The sequence below is a fragment of the Eurytemora carolleeae genome, unplaced genomic scaffold, assembly GCF_000591075.1.
Source record: "Eurytemora carolleeae unplaced genomic scaffold, Eaff_2.0 scaffold142, whole genome shotgun sequence".
In the NCBI taxonomy this organism is placed as follows: domain Eukaryota; kingdom Metazoa; phylum Arthropoda; class Copepoda; order Calanoida; family Temoridae; genus Eurytemora; species Eurytemora carolleeae.
The window spans coordinates 251783-271014 of NW_019396132.1; the positions used below are offsets into that span (position 1 = coordinate 251783).

Below are 19232 nucleotides of genomic sequence, written 5' to 3' on the forward strand. Positions count from 1 at the left end.
ACTATTCTCATACAGAGTTCTAGAAACTATTCTCGTACAGAGTTCTAGAAATTATTTTCATACAGAGTTATAGAAACTATTCTCATACAGAGTTCTAGAAATTATAAGAAGAACTGAGCACAAGTGGAAAAATAACGTAAACAAAAAAGGACTCCTTTATATTTACAAAAAAAAAATTAATCTGATTATATATTATGTTCATATGTTTCTAGAGATGGGCGCAATCATTCGTTAAACACTCAGTTTGCGGGATTTTTCAGTCGTCCAGAACAAATTTGAATTCGTTAGTTTTTAGAATTTGCGTTAATTTTCCATCTTATTTCGTTTTCTAATGGAATGATTGTTTAATGAAATCATTTGTTTAGTAGACAACAATCGATTTCTCCTAAAAGTATTCGTTCAGTAAAATATCCATTGTTTTCTTTAAATGTTCTTAAGTGAAAAAAAAACTATAGTTTTTTAAAGTTTGAAAACAAAAATCGTACAGTAAAAACTTAAAAAGCGAAAAAATTTTCAAAAATTTTCTTCAGTAAAATAAAAAAAATTTGATAAGAAACGATCGTTCTTTCAAAAGTTGTCAAAATGACTTCAATAACGGACTAGCTAATCCAAAAACGAACATTCGTTAAAGATTTTAAATCGTTAGTTTTTGTCGTTCGTTTTTAAATAAAGATAATTTTTTATTTTCTCTGAACAATTCAAGTCGTTCGTTCATCGTACATTATGAACGACACAATCATTCACGAAAAATTCATTTGTTTTAAAAATTAAATTCGCTTACTAGAACGGTGTCTATCTCTTTAGTATTGGTGTTTCTTGCCTCAAAAAAAAAAAATTGGGGTCATCAAGTTGAGGTGTGCGCGGAGATCTATCTTTAGTTAGTTATATAAGTATAGTAAAGGGCTGAAATTGTTTGGTTTGGTTTCGTCTCCGAGAGGAGCTTTAGGTTGAAGACGACATTACATGAGGGGGAGGGGGGGTCTTAGTGTTAATGATTGACAACAGTGTATATTAAGTATAAGAATAAAGAAAGAAAATACAAGAAGGAAAAAATAAAAGAAGGGGAAAATGTAAACATTGAGAAGAGAAAGTAGAATTGAAGAGACAAGAAATAGAAAGGAAGGATGAAATAAAAAGAGAGAAGAAAGATTATCTATTCATATCTTTCATATCTTTGTCTTTCTTCTCCCCAAATTTACTCTTTGCTATCCTTCTGTGTGATAAAATATTCATTTATTTTATCCTTCTATTTTCATCAGGGGGTGTATGAGCGGGGGTCGAGCCCCTCGGCCCCCTCTACGCGTGCCCCAAACCCCTGAGGGGGGCACTCATGGGGTGTCTTTTAATATTACATCTGCTTGCATTTCCCTTCCTCAAGCAATATACATTCTACATTGCATTGCATTTCACTCATCCAAACTAAAAGATTAAGAAAAGAAATAAAATATATTCTGTATCCCAACAATACCCTTCAAAGCTTTGTCTGATCAAGTATTGCATAAACATCCATGTTTCTCATTTTGAAAACTGAATATTTTTATTTGTGGTTTCTCTACAAAAGTGACTCGCGCATTTCTTGCTTCAGAAACGATGGAGAAATGAAGGTTTCAAAGGTACATCGGACATGCCATTCTATAAATGGAGGGTCACTTGAAATTACGCATGTATTCTAATTCAGTATAATTACATCGTNCATTTTAAAACTCCAATTTTCTCTATTGAACTAAAATTGTGTGTTTTTGCGCACGCACAAACGCGCACAGTTTTAGCCTTGTAAAAATAAGTTGGCCGACCATCTTTAGATGTACGAAACTGCGCTATATAAAATTGAAAATTTCTGTCTATTATTCAAAAACAGCGTGAGTTTGCGCGTATTAATAAAGAATATGTTTCATTTTAAAATTCCAATTTTCTCTATTGAACTAAAATGGTGTGTTTTTGCGCACGCACAAACGCGCACAGTTTCAGCATTGGAAAAAAAAATTGTCAGATCATCTTCAGACCTACGAAACTGCGCGTATCATTCACACTGTATTACACACACTAAACAGACGTTATTACGCATGCGCATTCAGTGGCCCATATCCCTCGAAATCTCGAGATGTTTCAAACTCAAGAATCTGCGCGTATTTGTCATATACTATTATACACGTGTTACGCAATTACATTTTCTTTTTCTCATGTATTCTTGTCCATCTAGTATCTTTTATCTTCTATTTTATACAATTCTTTTTATATTTTATTTTTTTGTGTACCTCTAATTTCTTATTTTATAAAGCTTTGATAATACGCTTGGAATAGCTTGGAACAAGAAAAAAATATGAGTTCCATGCATGCACTAAGAGCATAAGAACAATAAATGAAATACACAATCTAAGGAACAATAAACAAAATCTAAGACAGGGATTTAGGATCTAAGGACACACAGTTAGGAATAGGAACAAAAATAGAAAGCATAAATCTTGAATTTCTTGGAACTTTTTGTATCTTAAAAGTGTCAAATATGTAATAGTACATTGATTGAGAATCCGTTGGTTTTTATATACTCATTATGATATTTTACAATCAGACATATTGATGATTTAAAACAATATACAGAATACAAATCTGTTAAATACCATGCTTGTCAGATCCTACATATAATATTGTTGCTAACCTAGTTTCTAAACAGTTTATTGTTTAAACATGTGTGACATATTTGGCGCTAAATTATTCAAAATAGGATACTAAATACAACAATAGGATACTGGATTCATGATACTTGTTACGCGTGCCCCCTCTGAGGGGGGGGACTCATGGGGGGGGAGTTCTTTTAACATTACATCTTCCTTAGGCAATCTACATTCTACAATCTACATTCTACAATCTACAATCCTGTGAAAATATAGATATTTTTTTAGAAACGTTTACATCTATATTTTTCATCACGTGAAGCTTTCACCACAGTATTAAGAGGGATTGCCTGGTTTTGTGCCCCCCCCCCCAATACTGCCTGCAATGTAAATATAAATTTTTTATCATAATTTATTATACAATATGTATCAATCCTATGGAAATATAAATATTTTTTTAGAAACGTTTCCATCTATATTTTTCATCCCTTGAAGCTTACACCACAGTATTAAGAGGGATTGCCTGGTTTTGTGCCCCCCCCCCCTTAAGAAAATTACATAAATTTAAGTTTACATAGTTAAAAAAGATATCAATATTTTTTTCAAAACATTGTAGTTTCTAAGGGGGGGCACAACAAAATTTTGCGCGCGCGCAGCGCAAAATGTGCCCCCCATCACAAATGCTCTCGTACGCCCCTGGCAACGCATTGGCTTTTGGGTTTACCTGCCAACTTACTTAAACTTTTTTGTAGCCCTAGACACATATATATTATAAAAATGCAACGCGCTTGTTTTTAGCTTAAGTTTAAAAGGAGTAATAATGAAATATTAACTATATACAAATGCGTCGAAAAATAATCGATGACTTTAGGTTGCAATATCTGAATGATTTGTTTGAATTTAAATTGACTATTTACGATACGAGTCGTTATTGAAACTTTCTGAATTTTTAAGGCTACGTTCTTCGTTATATGTCGTTTTTAACAATTTTCTCCTTATAGACGCATCAGATAGAAGTAAGATTAGTAGCGATCAAAAGCGATTATTTTTCGCAGTAAGCCTATACCCCCTTTTATTTTTCGCGAACACTCCCTTTAAATTTACAATCATGCAATGGTAATTTTGTTTATAAATTGTAACAGAGAACAAGAATGTAATGCTGATGTATTTTTTATTGTAATGTTCATATACAGTAAAATTAAGCAATTTAGTATGTTTACGATAAATCTTGATATTTTTTAGCGAGACATGTGCTTAGTGTAAAATTATGCATACATATATTATATATAAACATGTGTACTATATATGCTATATACATATAATTATATATATACAAGTTAGTAATGTCTGTTTGTATATCATTACTCAAAACTTGAGTAATACAACCTAATGGTGTAACTTTGATTATTTTATTTAACAGAATTCATAGTATGAGTTTCCAGGTATATTACAACATTTAGTTGCAATCTAGGGCTTAGGAAATTTGAGCTTGTGGCAAAAAAGCTTTTCCATTCACAAAAAATTGAAATCCTTTATTATAAGGAGTGTTCGCGAAAAATGAAAGACCTTACGTCGAAAAATTATCGATGGTGATCACCACTTATCTTACTTCTATCTGTTGCTTCTATAAGGAGAAAATTGTTTAAAACGACTCATCCGAAGAACACAGCATCCAGGGCCGTAACTGAAGGGGGGGGGGGGTGGAAATTGAAAATCCTAAACTTTTTCTTAAAAAGAAGTTAATATGCAGTCTATTACTGAGTTATAATCTCAATTTTCAGAAAATGCCACCCAGGGAATTTTCCGCAAATCCATTTTAAAGATATCTCAATCCAGTGCGTTTACAGGTCTAAAATCAAACGTAAGTTTCGTTTAAGGACTTAAAATGCTTCTTTTTGGCTTTTTTACAATATTTTTTTAATGTTTATGGTAGGGTCCCAAATTTTGTAACTTTTCATTAACAGTAAAAAGACGTATTGTAGTACAAAATTAAAGTCCAAAGTCACCTGCCTGACTGACTAGTTACGGCCTAAAAAAGTCATTTTTACGTGATTTTTAAGGATTCCACTTCAAAAACCCTTGTATAGGCAGTACTTAAACAGTCATACAGTTCACTTATGGCTTTGAATTTTTGCTAAAACTTGTCTTAATTAGACTGTTATAAGGACAACTTACAAAATTTATTTACCCTGCCATTGACAGTTCAAAAAAACGCAAAAAAAAACTAGAATCAGCTTAATCAAATCTTAAAACTAAAGATACATTTGTTTTTAGTCCAGAAAATGCACTTGATTTATACATTATCTTAAAAATTAATTTACTCAAAATTCACTGGATGGTATTTCCTGAAAATTGAGATTAGAATTCAGTAGACTGCATATTAATATATTCCAAAGAAAAAGTTTAGGTGTTTTGACTTTTTTTGGTCCATTTTCAGCAGTGTGAACTATTAACTTGAGTCTAAAAATCAACTTCCTATTTTACATACATGTATAATATTATATAAATAAAAGATAATTAGTTTCCATAATTAGCCTTAAGAATTCCTGGGAAAGGGGTTTATTAAGTATTTTTAGATATTTTCCCTATCAGTTCTACCACTTATTATGAAATTGCTTTAATAGTACAACTACTCAATTAATCCTGCATGTTCACCGCAAATATTGTGTGATGTGTCATATCAAATAAAAATATTTTTCATGTAAAATCATGATTTTTTAATGAGTTCAATGTACATATTTGATTAATGGATGAATAATGAATTTATATTTAGGAAATTGTAAATTAATTATAATATTGTGATTTATATTCACCAGAATAAATTCCTTTTTTTATTTCATATCAGTTGTGTTGACTTACTACCGTCTGCAAAGCATGTATAATCATATGGCAGGGCGAACCGCGTCAGTTATATCTCCCTTCTGTTCCTTACTCCCTGGCTTGGACCCTTATCCTGTTCTAGCCGCATCCCTCGGGCCCCTAGCCCAACCAAGAGCACATCTCTCGACACAATTGCAGCCTGCGGCGCCTCAGATGGCCTAATTTTGGCCAAAAAATCCAAGATGTTAAAACTCAGACCTAAAAAAGTTGTTTTAAAACTTCTAACAAAGGAATGTTAAATATCCCTTTAAAAATGTGCAAATAGATTTACTTTGCAAATTTGCAAACTTGAAAATACTTGCAAAATAAATACTTGCTCAGAAACTAAAGTGCAGCTAATTTAATTTGTATGGAGGACGTAAGTATAAACATTTTCTGTTATCAAAACACAAATAGAATCAGATTTAAAACTTACATAAATTGCATAGAATATTAATAACAAATTTAATAATTTAGTAGTTTAAACTTATTAACAACAATCATATCATTAGAATAGATACATCTTAACAGAATTAAAATTTACACAAAAAAGATTTTTTATAAATAATACAAACACATATATGAAGATCGAATAAATGTACAGCTTATGTTCAGTGAGGAAAAGAGATAATGTTTTTCCTATTAAAGTAAATCCAATAAATTTAGTGATTTTCAAACTGAAAAGTATATCTTTAGACTATTCTGAATTCAAATAAATATCATCCGGTAGATTTTGAGATTCTAAAATATTCCTTCTATTATTAAAATTATATTGAAGTTTATATCTTGAAATGAAAAACCATCTCATGATTTTTGAACTCCTCTTCACTCCAACAAAGTTTCTCACACTCGTAACATAATTCCAGGAATATAAGATGATTCTTCTTCATGTGTTCATGGAACTCAGTAACAGTGCTGAACCTGCACAAGATTAAATTAAAATTAAATTTAAATATGTTTAGCAATAATTGAATCACAATCTATGATTTTATCGATAAAAGATTTACCTAACATTGTGAGATTCACAGAAACCTCCGTGGGTTTGTAGAAGATGGTTGTTAAACTTGAAGTAGGATTCCAACCCGTTCTTATCCTGGCATAGCTTACAGTAGAATCGCGGAGCTGTATTATGAACTGATCTCAAATGCTCCTCCATCTCCTTTAAACACATTTTACTCTTACCAGGGCATTTGAAGGAACAGGAGAACCCAGAAAGGTTTTTATCTTCTCCATATACACCCAGTCCTTTGGATTTCTTGTGAATACTTATCTTGAAGGTTTGAGAGTCTGACATCTGTGCAAAGCTCTGCCAACTCTTTATCCTAGGTTGGGCCGGGAATGGATTGTAACCAAGGATAAATTTCTCTTTTTTACTTTCAAGTTTTTTAAATGCACTCTTCCCATTGGCAAAGTAAAAATCATAGGGATTTTTTACTCCAACCAAATCGCTGTCATCAAATCCATGAAATTCCAATTTTAACTTTTTGGGGAAGATGTCAAACCTTTGCCATTTATATTTGGCGCAGGTAAAGATAGATTCATCATAGAACATCTTGACAGAACAGGATTCTAGATGCAGCTTCTTAGAGGTGTCAGGATTATGTTTTTCATCACAGAACTTGCAGATCTTTAGCCGTACAGGGTTTTCTGGGGATTTCTTTAGATCCTGTTTATTAGATTCAGTCGGGGTTTTATTCAGTTCTATCATCCTTCTTTCATCTTCATGGGCTTTCTTGTGCTTCCTAATAGAAAACCTCGTAAGAAGCTGTGGACAGTCATGGCAAACACGACGTTCTACAGAATGCTCAGAAATACAATGTTCCTAAATATTTTGTAGTTGTTATAAGTCCAGATTTATATGTGTCTTATTTATAGATGTAGTTTTATTTACTGAATCCTGATCAAATTGAAATGTATTTTTAAATTATAGAGATATAGTACAAATCTATAATATAATACCTTCATTAGCTGGCGATCAGGCATAGTAATATCACAGTAATAGCAATAGTACAGTTCATGTTTACTCCAGATATGAGAACTGAAAGAAAAAAAGTTTAGTTTCCTACCAAACAATAGATATGTAAAAAAGGGTAGTGATATCTTGTTTTACCTCATCGTGATAATGTTGAAACCGTCCTGGGAGCAGATATTGCATGAAATATTCTTATGCGTCATGAGATGATGGTGAAGAGCCAGTTTGGATTCTGTTGAGAGTTTACAATGTATGCATTGATTAGTATTTATAGAGTTGAACTTAGTTTTGGGAACAGATTGTTTCGATGTTTCAGATTCAGGTTTAGATTTACTCGCTAGCTTTCTTTTTTTAAGCTTAGGGTTAACCTTAGGGATGAGGTTTGGAGCAGCATCAGGTTTAGACTTTCTCACAGAATTCAAACTTTTGGGATCACATTTATGACTTTTAGATTGGTTGGGTAGAGATGTTGCAGTACATTTTGGATCTCCAATCTTTGTATTATTTTTATCTTTTGATTGAAAATATTTCAATATTTTTAAATCTAATGGTTGAAGTAAAATTTTGAGATCAGTTCGAATATTTACTTGACTTATAGAAGGATGACTGTCATTTGAACTCTCTTCAGCATTATCGATTTCAATTTCGAACTCTGTATCCCCATTGTGTAATGAGAATGAATTGGTGATAACAGGAAGAACCTGTAGCTCCTGTATCTCATCATCTTCCTCTTTAATTATCTTAGTTTGGTTGGTATCATCAAAATAGGAGAAAGGTTGATTTCTCTGGTCTAATGATTTTGTTGTGTCTGGGACATCTGTGGTGAGTTGGTGTAGAGAACTTTGTTTCTGTAAATCCACAATCTTGTGACTGTCTCTATTTGTTATACCAACACATCCTATATTTAATTTGGATCTGTTTTTAATGTTCAATGTTTCATTTTCAATGATAGGTTCTTGGGAAATAAACTCTGGGATTGAATCAACCTCTACTGTTCCTCTGGAGACATTAGAAACCTTGTTATCACTGCCAACCTCCATATCACTACTGTCCTTGTCACTATCATCAGTCATCAGAGCAATATGAACAAAACTTTTTAGAAAATTTACATCTAAATTTGACTGTAAACTACTTGAAGTTGAAGTTGGTTCATCTGTGTCTAGGTCTCTAGGTGTACATAAATGCGTGTTCTCCGGGATAACCGGAAAATCATTTAACCGTGAGTTAGAAGTGAGAGTTGCTGATGATGTTGCTAATGATGTTGCTGATGAATTTGCTGGTGATGTTGCTAATGAAGTTGCTGGTGATGTTGCTAATGAAGTTGCTGGTGATGTTGCTGATGAAGTTGCTGGTGATGTTGCTGATGAATTTGCTGGTGATGTTGCTAATGAAGTTGCTGGTGATGTTGCTAATGATGTTGCTGGTGATGTTGCTGATGAAGTTGCTGCTGGTGATGTTGCTGATGAATTTGCTGGTGATGTTGCTAATGAAGTTGCTGGTGATGTTGCTGATGATTCTACTGATGAGGCTGCTGATGCAATCATTTTTGAAGTGGTGAAAGTCATAATTTGTTTTGAAACTAAAGTTAGTGTGGGTGTATTTGAAAAGGATGTTGCTGAAGCTGATGATGATGCAGATTGGGAACATGTCGACAAGGATGTTGTTGGAGCTGATGATGATGCAGATTGGGAACATGTCGACAAGGATGTTGCTGGAGCTGATGATGATGCAGATTGGGAACATGTAGACAAGGCCCCTGTAAAAAGAAAACCAATGGTATATAAACATTTACATTACTCACTTTTTTGACAACAAAATGATCAGGTAAAAAGTAACACATTTGAAATATAAATTCTTTAAACTTTATCTGAATCTTAATATTAATAGTAAGGTATACAGATGAAGATGGGCGCATTCGACTATTATTCAATTCCTTCGTTAATTGTTATTTAAATACCCATTTCATTCCTTATTTTCTTCACTTTTTCAGAAATTTTTTTAGTAAGTTTGTTTTCAGAATTATCTTTCATTTAGTTCATTTTCCAAAGTACGTTTACAGATCGTCAGTAAAAAAGATAGTTGTTTTTTTAAAAGTTTGTTAGTAGACAATTGTTTGTTCACTAAAAACTTTTAATTTTGTTCTAAAAAATTGTTCGTTCAGTAAAAAAATTAGATACATTTTTTAATGTTCGTTCGAACCATAAATTTAGAAATTGTTCACTAACAGTTTAACAGATCAATAAAATGATTGATGCCCATCTCTAAACGAGAGCTACATCTTCTGTAGGAGAGAAGATAATTAATTTTATAATAACAATTCTAAACATCAACCCTATACATACCTACCAACTCATTAAACATACAAATACCAACTTTAACATTAATTTAGCATTAAACATTTACAAATATAAATATCTTGTTTACTTATAATAGGATAGCAAGTATAAATAAGGTCAAGGATATCTCATTTTAGAAAAACACTTTTTTTATCAAATTCTATCATTTAGGGGGTGAGCATTTTTTGAAATTTTTCTGAAATCATTTTACATAAGCAAAATTGTATTCTTCTTTGAATTTTAAGGCAATGCATCTTTTACAAAAACCGGCCCCCTCAGTTTAGGTTTAAAGATAAAAAATATAAAAAAAAAATCACTTTCAATGAAAATTTGTTTTTTAAAGCATTAGAAATGGATCTCAAAAATTCTGCGAGAAAACCGCGGAAAATATTTATACAGACTTCAAAAATATTTTAAAAATGGGTGAGCTATGGTTTAAACAAAATAGTTTCTCTTATTAATTTTGTTGGTACTCAAGTGTGTTTTTATGCTTTAAATCGGTCAATTTGCAATATTTTTATATTTTGTAATTTTATTTTTAAATTCGGGAAAACAATTCCCAGTTTCAAAAATACCCGTTCATTATATATCTGTTTAAAATTTCAATTTTCATTTGTATCATATTAGTTTTGATCATTACAACCCATTTCAGGGAGCCATTACTGATTTTTCGAAACATTTTACGTTTAAAACATGCCAATAAGAATTTCAAAAATTCCAATTTTGCTTTTGTAAAATTTCTGAAAAATGTCACAAAATTTCACACCCCTCTTATCGTTTTGATGTTCCGATGCTGAAATCGTGATAAACTTTATTTTTAAGATACGAAAGAATCATATTCAATTACTAATAGCTGATCCCCGAAAATATCTGTATATGTCCCTGAACAATTAGCTGATTAATAATTTATAACCTGTAGCAGTAGAACTGTTGGATATATTCTGTGTTTTCCCTTTTTTCTCCGCATCAAGCTTTTTCACCATTTCCAGAGTTTCTCGAAGCGAGTACATTTTTCAAGCTAACGATACTGCACTTACTGCGAAAAACTAAACATGACAATATCATGAATATTTGAAGATCATGATTCTTAGTTTTTCTCCCGATTGAAACTTGAGTATAGATCACTAGTATTAAGGATTTAAAGGTACGCTTTACGCTTTACGCGATAGGAATCACTAATGTTGTCTGTGCCCTGCGGCTTTGTGTAGATCAGCTGTTTACGGGGGGGGGGAATAGTACTCTGCAACCCCTAGTTTTCCCAGCGGGCTCAGGACAAATTCATAATCTTTTTTAAACTTATTGCATTATCATTAAGGATGATATTGTCATTTTTCTTACTTAACATTTTTTTCTCAATTTTCTGCTCTTTTCTTGCCCTATGAATATACTGCAGTTCCCAATTTTACAGGAAAACACAAAAGAAAATTTTCAGTTTTTTAATTTAAAAAAGTGACTCACTTATTTATTCTCAGTAGGTTTAAAGAAAAGAGTCACATGAAATCACTAGAAATCTCTTATCAGTAATAGAAAATGATAATTTTAAAGCAATTTGTTAGATTAATTTTTTCTCTTTATTTTCTTCAATTTTAGATTTTATATACAGCATCTTCAGCCCCATGGCACTTGAATACCCCAGTATATATTCTGTAAAAAGAATTTGCAGAGTCCCTTGAAACTTTAATCTTATCAATTTGGCGAAGTTATATCTTGAAAAATTGAAACTGCCATGCCATGAAAATTTATAATCACAACAAAAACATGAATATCTAATCACAAAGCATTCCTAGGGTATCATGAAGACCAACATATTGCCCAAAAACAGATACAGTCTACAGATTACAGGGCAATACCCACAAAAGATGAAACGTCATATTCATTCATGTTTACGCCCTTATCCATGCACCTCCATTTCATATTTAAGGCAGTTAAATTAGTTATGCATGAAAACTTTCAGTTTCATTTCAGTAAAAATTTGTATAATTTCTATAAATGCATGCAATTTTCTTGCAAAGCACAGTTTGCACACAGCTTTCTTGATTAATATGTAGGGTGCCCCAGCAAACATGGGAATTCCTTAAATTCAGTGTTTATTTTTAAAATTAGATTCACTGATTTAATTTAACTCCTAAACTTATTATTATTTAGGGAGGTCTGGGCCGGAGACGGTTTGTTAGGGTCGTTGAGTCATTTATTAACGCTCATCTTTAAAATCATTCACAATCCAATCAAATTGAAAATATAGACGATTTTATTGTTGTTACCGAATTTTCAAGGTATTGTGTATTATATTTAACATACCTTTTCAGCAGAAATGTTTGCAAATTGTGTTCGCTCAGCCAAACTACATTTTAGTTTTTGCAACAAGTTTAGACTCATGGGATAAAGTTTACTAAAATCCAAGATCCGAGTTTTAATGCAGTTGCAAAATTATGTTCTCCATTTTCTACAATATTTTAGTGGATTTTTGTTGGTATAATTTTATAAAATTTCAGATTTTTGTCTTTATTATTATTGTTTATATTTTTAGCTCTATATGATAGTTGATACAAATCATATACCTAAAAGAATTTTTTTTTCCAGAAAATTTTTATAATTTGAAGAAAATTACTGTAACACCATTGGTACAAAAAATGTCTTCCCTCTTTCCCTTTCTTTCCTTTATTTTTTTTAAATTTTCGTTTCCTTCTTTTTAAGATTATATTTTTTTTCTCTCTCCCCCCCCCCCTTCTTGAGAAAGAAGGGGCACCTGCCCCTGTGCCCCACCCCACTCGCTTCGGGACTGGCCTGTAGTACACATATATGTATGTTTATGTTTTGGTATTTTCAAGGTGTATTTTGTTACTGGAGAACAGTACTTGTCATTATTGTTTTATTTAAGTTTTACTTGATGTAAAGCCATGATACTTTAAGGTTTATTATCAATAAACAAATCAAAACGAGCTGAGTTTTACAACTTGGGGAAATAAACCTGCAGACTTTCAACAATCCACTCTCAAACATATAAAAAGCCATAAAAGAAAACTTTATATGTATTCTGAAATCCAACAAAAAAGATGCCATTCACTGTTTCAAGAATTAAATTCATGAGCTTTTTCGCGTTCAGTATTCTGCAACTTGAAATTACACTCACAAACAGGGGCGGATACAGGAGGTGGGGGGGGGGGGGGGCAAGACCTTCGCACCCCCTGAATTTCAGAATAGCTTCTTGATAGCACTTAAGGGAAATAAAACCTAATGCAAAACAGGAAAAATATCTATTTAAAAAAAATTCGCATGCGGCACGTCTTTTTGTTCCTAAATTTAAATTTTTTCATTTCAAAATAAATCTAGCACCCCCCCCCCCTCACTTAAATCCTGTATCCGCCCCTGCTCACAAATGCTTTACATATATATGTTGACCTTAAACTATGAGCTTACTCCGTTGTAAAGTCGTATTTGATTTTCTCAGGCGACCAAACCAAACATTACCTCCGATGAACAGTATAAACAATTTTCACGTGCAGTACCCCCGCTTCAAAAGTTAAAAGAATACCACTTAAAAAATAGAGATTTACATTTAAAATCAATTGCCATTTTATTTCAGAAGACAAAAAGTTGTTTAAGTACGTTGTTCAATAACCGGACTATAATCTTTTACCCACTAAGCATTTTTCATTAAAATAAAACATTACATTTATACTCTGTAAACCGAGTAAACCTTTGTTAATTAAATGTATTCTTTTGGATCGAAATAAATTGAATACCATTTATTATCGATTTCGGGTACAATAAAGGATAAGAAGGTTATTCTATGAATGTTTGAATGTTATGAATGTTCGGGAGCTCCAGTTAATCGGAACTTTTGGTTTGGATACTCTTTTGGTTCGGTCCTTGGAAGATTACTGTAGAAGTTCTCACCGCGCATTTCAAGATCACCCCCTTGCAGTTTAGCTTAACAAGGTTAATGTTTGAATGTTTTGAATGTTTGGGAGCTCCAGTTAATCGGAACTTTTGGTTTGGATACCCTTTTGGTTCGGTCCTTGGAAGATTACTGTAGAAGTTCTCACCGCGCATTTCAAGATCACCGCCTTGCAGTTTAGCTTAACAAGGTTAATGTTTGAATGTTATGAATGTTTGGGAGCTCATATGCGACATCAATGATACGACTGTGTGACCTCCTTGTAGCTCCTCTAGTTTTGATAACGGACAAATATGAGAAAAAGTGCAAATGCGAAAGAAACACAAAGCCTTTTGTTTGGTTGCATTATGCATACCAGAAATTAAAAATTATTTTTCTAAGAGCGTTTTAGTTAAAAACGTTAGAATGAAAAAATGTAAGATTTACATCAAAATTTGACGTGCATAATAAAGAATTAATACAAAAGAAGTTGTAGCGGATTTTTCTGATATTATCAATTTTCAAAATCGAGTAAAATCACACTTTTTGGGTTGGCAATTTTAATCCTGATAGTGGGGATAGTATAAAGAAGGGGGTAAGGGGAGGGGATAGTATTAAGAACAAAGGCCAAAGTCCTGGGAACGTTTAAAAGGCGTCCAGTGTTAAAAATGATTAATTTCTATAGTTGTTGTTATTTACTTTCCGTTATTTACTTTCTCTCATTTACTTTCCGTTATTTAATTTCTCTCCTTTTCTTTCCGTTATCTACTTTCTGTCATTTACTTTCTCTCATTTACTTTCTATTATTTACTTTCTCTCATTCACTTTCCATTATCTACTTTCTCTCGTTTACTTTCCGTTATCTACTTCCTCTCATTTTTCTCCGGTTTTTACTTTTTTCATTTACTTTCGGAATTGGAGGAGTTGGAAAAATAGCTGGAATTGGACTTGGAGGTGGAATAGAAATGAGGGTGGAATTGGAATCAGCAGGGGAATCGGAGGAGGAGTTGGAAGATTAGGTGGAATTGGACTTGGAGTTGGATTAGGAGGCGGAATTGGATTGGAAGGTGGGTATTGAAAGCTAAGGACATGGAGGCCATGGTGGAGGATATAAACATCAAGAATATGAACATACAATCACTAAGTATGCATACAAGTATGGTGTAAATGCTCCTGGTGGTGAGCAAGGTTACGGAGGATACTCAGGACCTGTCAACTTTGGACATGAAGAGGATAGGGACGGCTACTCTACTCAGGGATCATACTATGTAGATCTTCCTGACGGCCGATGACAGATTGTTACATACCATTTAATTTTAAAATCTTTGAAAGTCTAATGATGTTAACAGAAAACTCTGCTAAATTTTAGTTTAAGAGGAGTACGAAGTAAAAAGGCGGTTTGAAAAGCAAAATTCAAAAGCCAAGAATGTTACTAGAAAAAAAGGGCCATAAAAACCTTGTCTAGTTAAATCTTCTAGATGTACAAAATTCGAAAGAGGCTCAAATACTTAATTAATACTTCAATAATAACAAAAGTATAATAATAATAAAAATTGAAAGGTAGAGGTAAACATAAAAAAGTAAGAACATATATGGAAAAAATTTACAAAAATTTGATATGAACTAATGAAAAGAATAAGGCGGATTAATCAGTTAAAATGTAACAAAGATACTTCTTCAGTATTTATTATACTCCTTACAATGAACAGACCATTCATAAATCAATTTTTCAGAGAAAGCAAAGAAGAAATGTTAAAGTTCTGCTTTTAATGTGTAATGTGCCATCCAATTAAAGCTACTGCTATTAAAGAATTTTATGTCTCTATAACATTTTATCTTTCTGGATTCATATGTCTGTTCTAGACTAGTATGTTTCTAAGTACAGGGTTTACAAGAAAAGAAAGATTGTAGAGTTTCTTGACATTTTGAGATAATAATGTTTTAACTGGCACTAAGCAGTTGGAAAACCCCAAGGTGTTAATGCAAGAAAAGTTATTTCAGAGGTGTACGCATCTTTTGTACTGCAGTGTACTGTCTCTGGGCGGTAATGTAAACACAAGACGGATGTCACAGCCTGACATGGGATCCATCTTTCACATAAAAAATCAATGAAATAGTCTACTCATAGGAAACTATTACGTGAATTATCAAAATTAAATGCTTTTAACCTCCTCGGATAATAAACGAACACTGACGCATCTATTCTTGTTTACCAATTCCGCCCAGATAGAACTGGTTTTAATATGTACGCATAGTATTCGCGACCATAATTAACTTTCCTTGCATTAGTACCTTGGGAAAACCCTAATTTATAACTGTCAGAAGCATAACTATATATATAAAGTTGTAATCTCTGTTTGTAAGTCTATCTGTCTGTTCGATCATAACTCAGGAACCCCTGGACCGATTTGCCTCAAATTTTGATTGGGGAATTCGGGAGAATGTGGAATGTTCCTAGCTTGGTTTTCAGATTCTAAGTTAAGTGAGTCTACTTTTTAAGCGAAAATTTAGTTTCTCGGTAAAATCGTCCAAGTGCTGGTAAACGGCGGGAGTGATTATGAGTAACATGGGCAGCGCTGGGTTACCAGAGCTGAAAACTTTTGAATGGTGAATATCAAGATTAATGCTTAAACTTCTGGTTTTACTAAACCCGAGATTATTTTAATACGCATTCGATATCCAAGAAAGAAGTTTGAAATTCAACCAATCAGTGTGTCATGGTAAGATGTACTCTTTAACTTTAAAATCTGGTTTTATTTCTGGTGAGGATGGTGTCATATCAATTGAACTAAACATCGATTTTACCAACGTAAGTTTTGGATTAATGTTTTTTAAGACTATCGTTTAAAATTACCATGGTCCTAAAATGTAATAAAATATGTTTCTTAATAACTTCATATTAACATGGTAAAATTTATATTTTTTAATGCTCTAAAAGCCGGCTTGTGAACAGCTGATTTAAATTCAATCGAATATTAGTCCAATCGATATAGCATGTAATTGTTATCAAACGTAGCCGTATACAGTAGGGATATCCAAAAAAGAGGATTAAGAAGAAAATCTAGAGTGTGTACATTGGATACTCAGATTAAGCGATCGTGATTAAGAATATTCTAAAGTTTTCAGCTCAGGCTAGTTTGGAAATGAAAAGCATTTTGTTTAAAATTCTGAAAAGAGTGTTAGGAATATCTCAATAATTTTCATATCCCTGGTATTCTGTCATATTTGCGAACAAAATCTGTTTTTTTTTCAAAATGCTTTTGTAAAGTTTGATATTATAACCAAATTGCGAAGTTTTTTTAACAATGTGGTATTTGGACAGTTCGGATTTATTATATACTATGCTGAAATGCCCGGCTTTGCCCATGGAATTTAAGAAAAAAATTAAATTTAAAAAAATCGATTAAAATAAAAATTTTGAATTTCGAAACAAAAAGATTATTTCAATTTTTTAAAAATTTTTAAAATAAAATAAATTATATTATATATACTAACGCACATACATGCAAATATATATCTTCTTTATAATAAAACAAGACATTCGTATATATATATATATATTTATGCTGCCTTTAGCCGGCCAAATGGCTAGACCGATTGGGCTGAATTTTTTTGTGAACTTATTTGAAAGGTTGGTAGAAATCCAAAAATTGAAATCTAAAGTCGTCGTTATTGTATTGATATATGTGACGACGACTGTAACTAAATATGGTAATGTTTATGGTATTTTTGTATTAATTTATTAGCTTTTCAAGACATATCTAATGCATGAGAACTTTTTAGAGAACCAGGTTGCCGACAAAGTATCAAACTGTATAATGTAAAAACAGAAATGGACTAAATGTACTGCAAAGGAAATAAACTAAACGTCTGAATTTTGTTTGTTTACATTTCCCCACAAGTGATTTGGTTTTTGTTTCTTAAGAGTTGTTTATCTTTCTATTGTTGAAAACTTTGGTTTTTGTCCTGGCAGAAATATAATTTGTTATCTATTTATGAAGGATTCCCTCCCTTCCACTTTTATTATTGTTCCAAGCATGGTCCAAGTTCAATCTTTAAAACTATACTAAGATATTGATTTCATTCGTTTTCTTCTTTATAGTATCTATGTTATAAAGTTGTAATCTCTGTTAGTTGGTCTGTCTGTTTGTTTGTTTGTTTTCTGATCATAACTCAGGAACCCCTGGACCGAATTGCCTCAAATTTTGATTTGGGTAATTGAGAAAGACACGGGAATGTTTTTACCCTGGTTTTAAGATTCTAAGTTGAGTGGGAAGAATAGCTAAAATCCTAGTTTACGACTAAGTGCGGGTAAACGGCGGAAGTAACTATGAGTAACCTGGGCAAAGCTGGGTTCCCAAGCTAGTTAATGATATTATTGACACATATTAACTTTTTACTTAGGTTATACATAGCACCTTATCCATTATACGGTGTCCATGCTGATGATAATATTTTTTCGATATTTTTTTTATAAAGCAATTATAGCAAGAAACCAATTTTAATGCTATAGGTTAATATGCATATGCAGGTAATTATAATATTAAAGCTAGTATAAATACTGATATCAAAATTAGTTTAATAACCCATATCCTAGCTTCGATATGGATATGGATATAATACTGATAATAAAATTAGTTTTATAACCCATATGGATATCGAAGCTAGTATAATACTGAATTAGTTTAATAACCAATATCCATATTAAAACTTTTATAATACTGATATTAAAACAAGTGTATAAATACTAATATTAAAATTGTTTAATAATCAATATCCATATTAAAGCTAGAAATTATACATGTTAAATCTTAGATATTTCAAACTATGAATTCTGTTAGATCAAACAGTCTAAGTTTGAAATACCAAATATTTAGACCACCAGGTTGCAAATATAGGGATAAGAAAATTTGAGTTTGAGGCATGAACTTATAGTTTATATGCTCTAGATTTAATGTTAATTTTGCAATAATTACCAGAATAATTAGTTCCCCACCACGGATTTCTTTTCAGGAAAACCAATATGAATATGAATCTTAGGATCTTAATATCTTATTATCTTACGGAACCGTTTCCGAAGCTATGAGAATTGAAAAGTTTTGAAAATTAAGGATGGAATCATGGAACCTTCTTGAACCATACTATGAACCACTTTACCATATAAAACCTACGCAGAACTAGTTGGAAAATGTTGGAAAAGTTATCGGAACGTTTTTCCGGATCGCTTCAATTTGAAACAATCGTTCCGTAAAATTTCTTTAAGTTTGTCACAACTAATTCTCTATGGTTTTCTGTAGACTTATTCTTAATTTAGTAAGTGAAGCTCCCCGGCCTAAGTTTCAAAGTTTTTTGTGGCTTTCCATTTTTAAAGGGACTGTAATGTAAGCATTATTTCAAGCGACCCTTCATGCAAAGATGACAATGCCTGATTTACAATGTTACCCTTAAAAGCTTTTTTTTCTGATCAAGTATGAACCAGATACAAAATTTTTATGGTTTTGAAAAATGTTCATTTTTAATTTTAAGTTTTCTACAAAACTGACTTGTGCATTATGATACTGCAGGAATACGTGTGG

The 19232-nt window shown here is 32.1% G+C and overlaps 1 protein-coding gene across 2 annotated transcripts; it reads right to left on the minus strand.

The window, feature by feature from the left end:
- Positions 1-6010: 6010 nt before the first annotated feature.
- Positions 6011-10995, minus strand: LOC111695910 (putative GPI-anchored protein pfl2). Of its 2 annotated transcripts, XM_023465382.1 has the most exons (6): positions 10693-10995; positions 8947-9199; positions 7582-8847; positions 7431-7509; positions 6479-7293; positions 6011-6392 (listed from the first exon to the last, which is right to left on the minus strand). In XM_023465382.1, the coding sequence occupies exons 1-6, from the start codon at positions 10787-10789 to the stop codon at positions 6251-6253; spliced, it is 2652 nt and encodes an 883-aa protein (XP_023321150.1). In that variant the 5' UTR covers positions 10790-10995; the 3' UTR covers positions 6011-6250. The 2 variants fall into 2 exon arrangements, with proteins under 2 accessions (XP_023321150.1, XP_023321149.1); XM_023465381.1 differs by having other exon boundaries at positions 7582-9199.
- Positions 10996-19232: the final 8237 nt, after the last annotated feature.

Excerpts from the sequence above, each read along its gene's own strand:
- LOC111695910 (XM_023465381.1), bottom strand. The coding sequence starts at position 10,789 with ATGTACTCGCTTCGAGAAACTCTGGAAATGGTGAAAAAGCTTGATGCG. Across the intron at positions 9,200-10,692 it reads CAACAGTTCTACTGCTACAG|GGGCCTTGTCTACATGTTCC; the intron begins GTTATAAATTAT and ends TTCTTTTTACAG. Across the intron at positions 6,393-6,478 it reads TGTGAATCTCACAATGTTAG|GTTCAGCACTGTTACTGAGT; the intron begins GTAAATCTTTTA and ends AATCTTGTGCAG.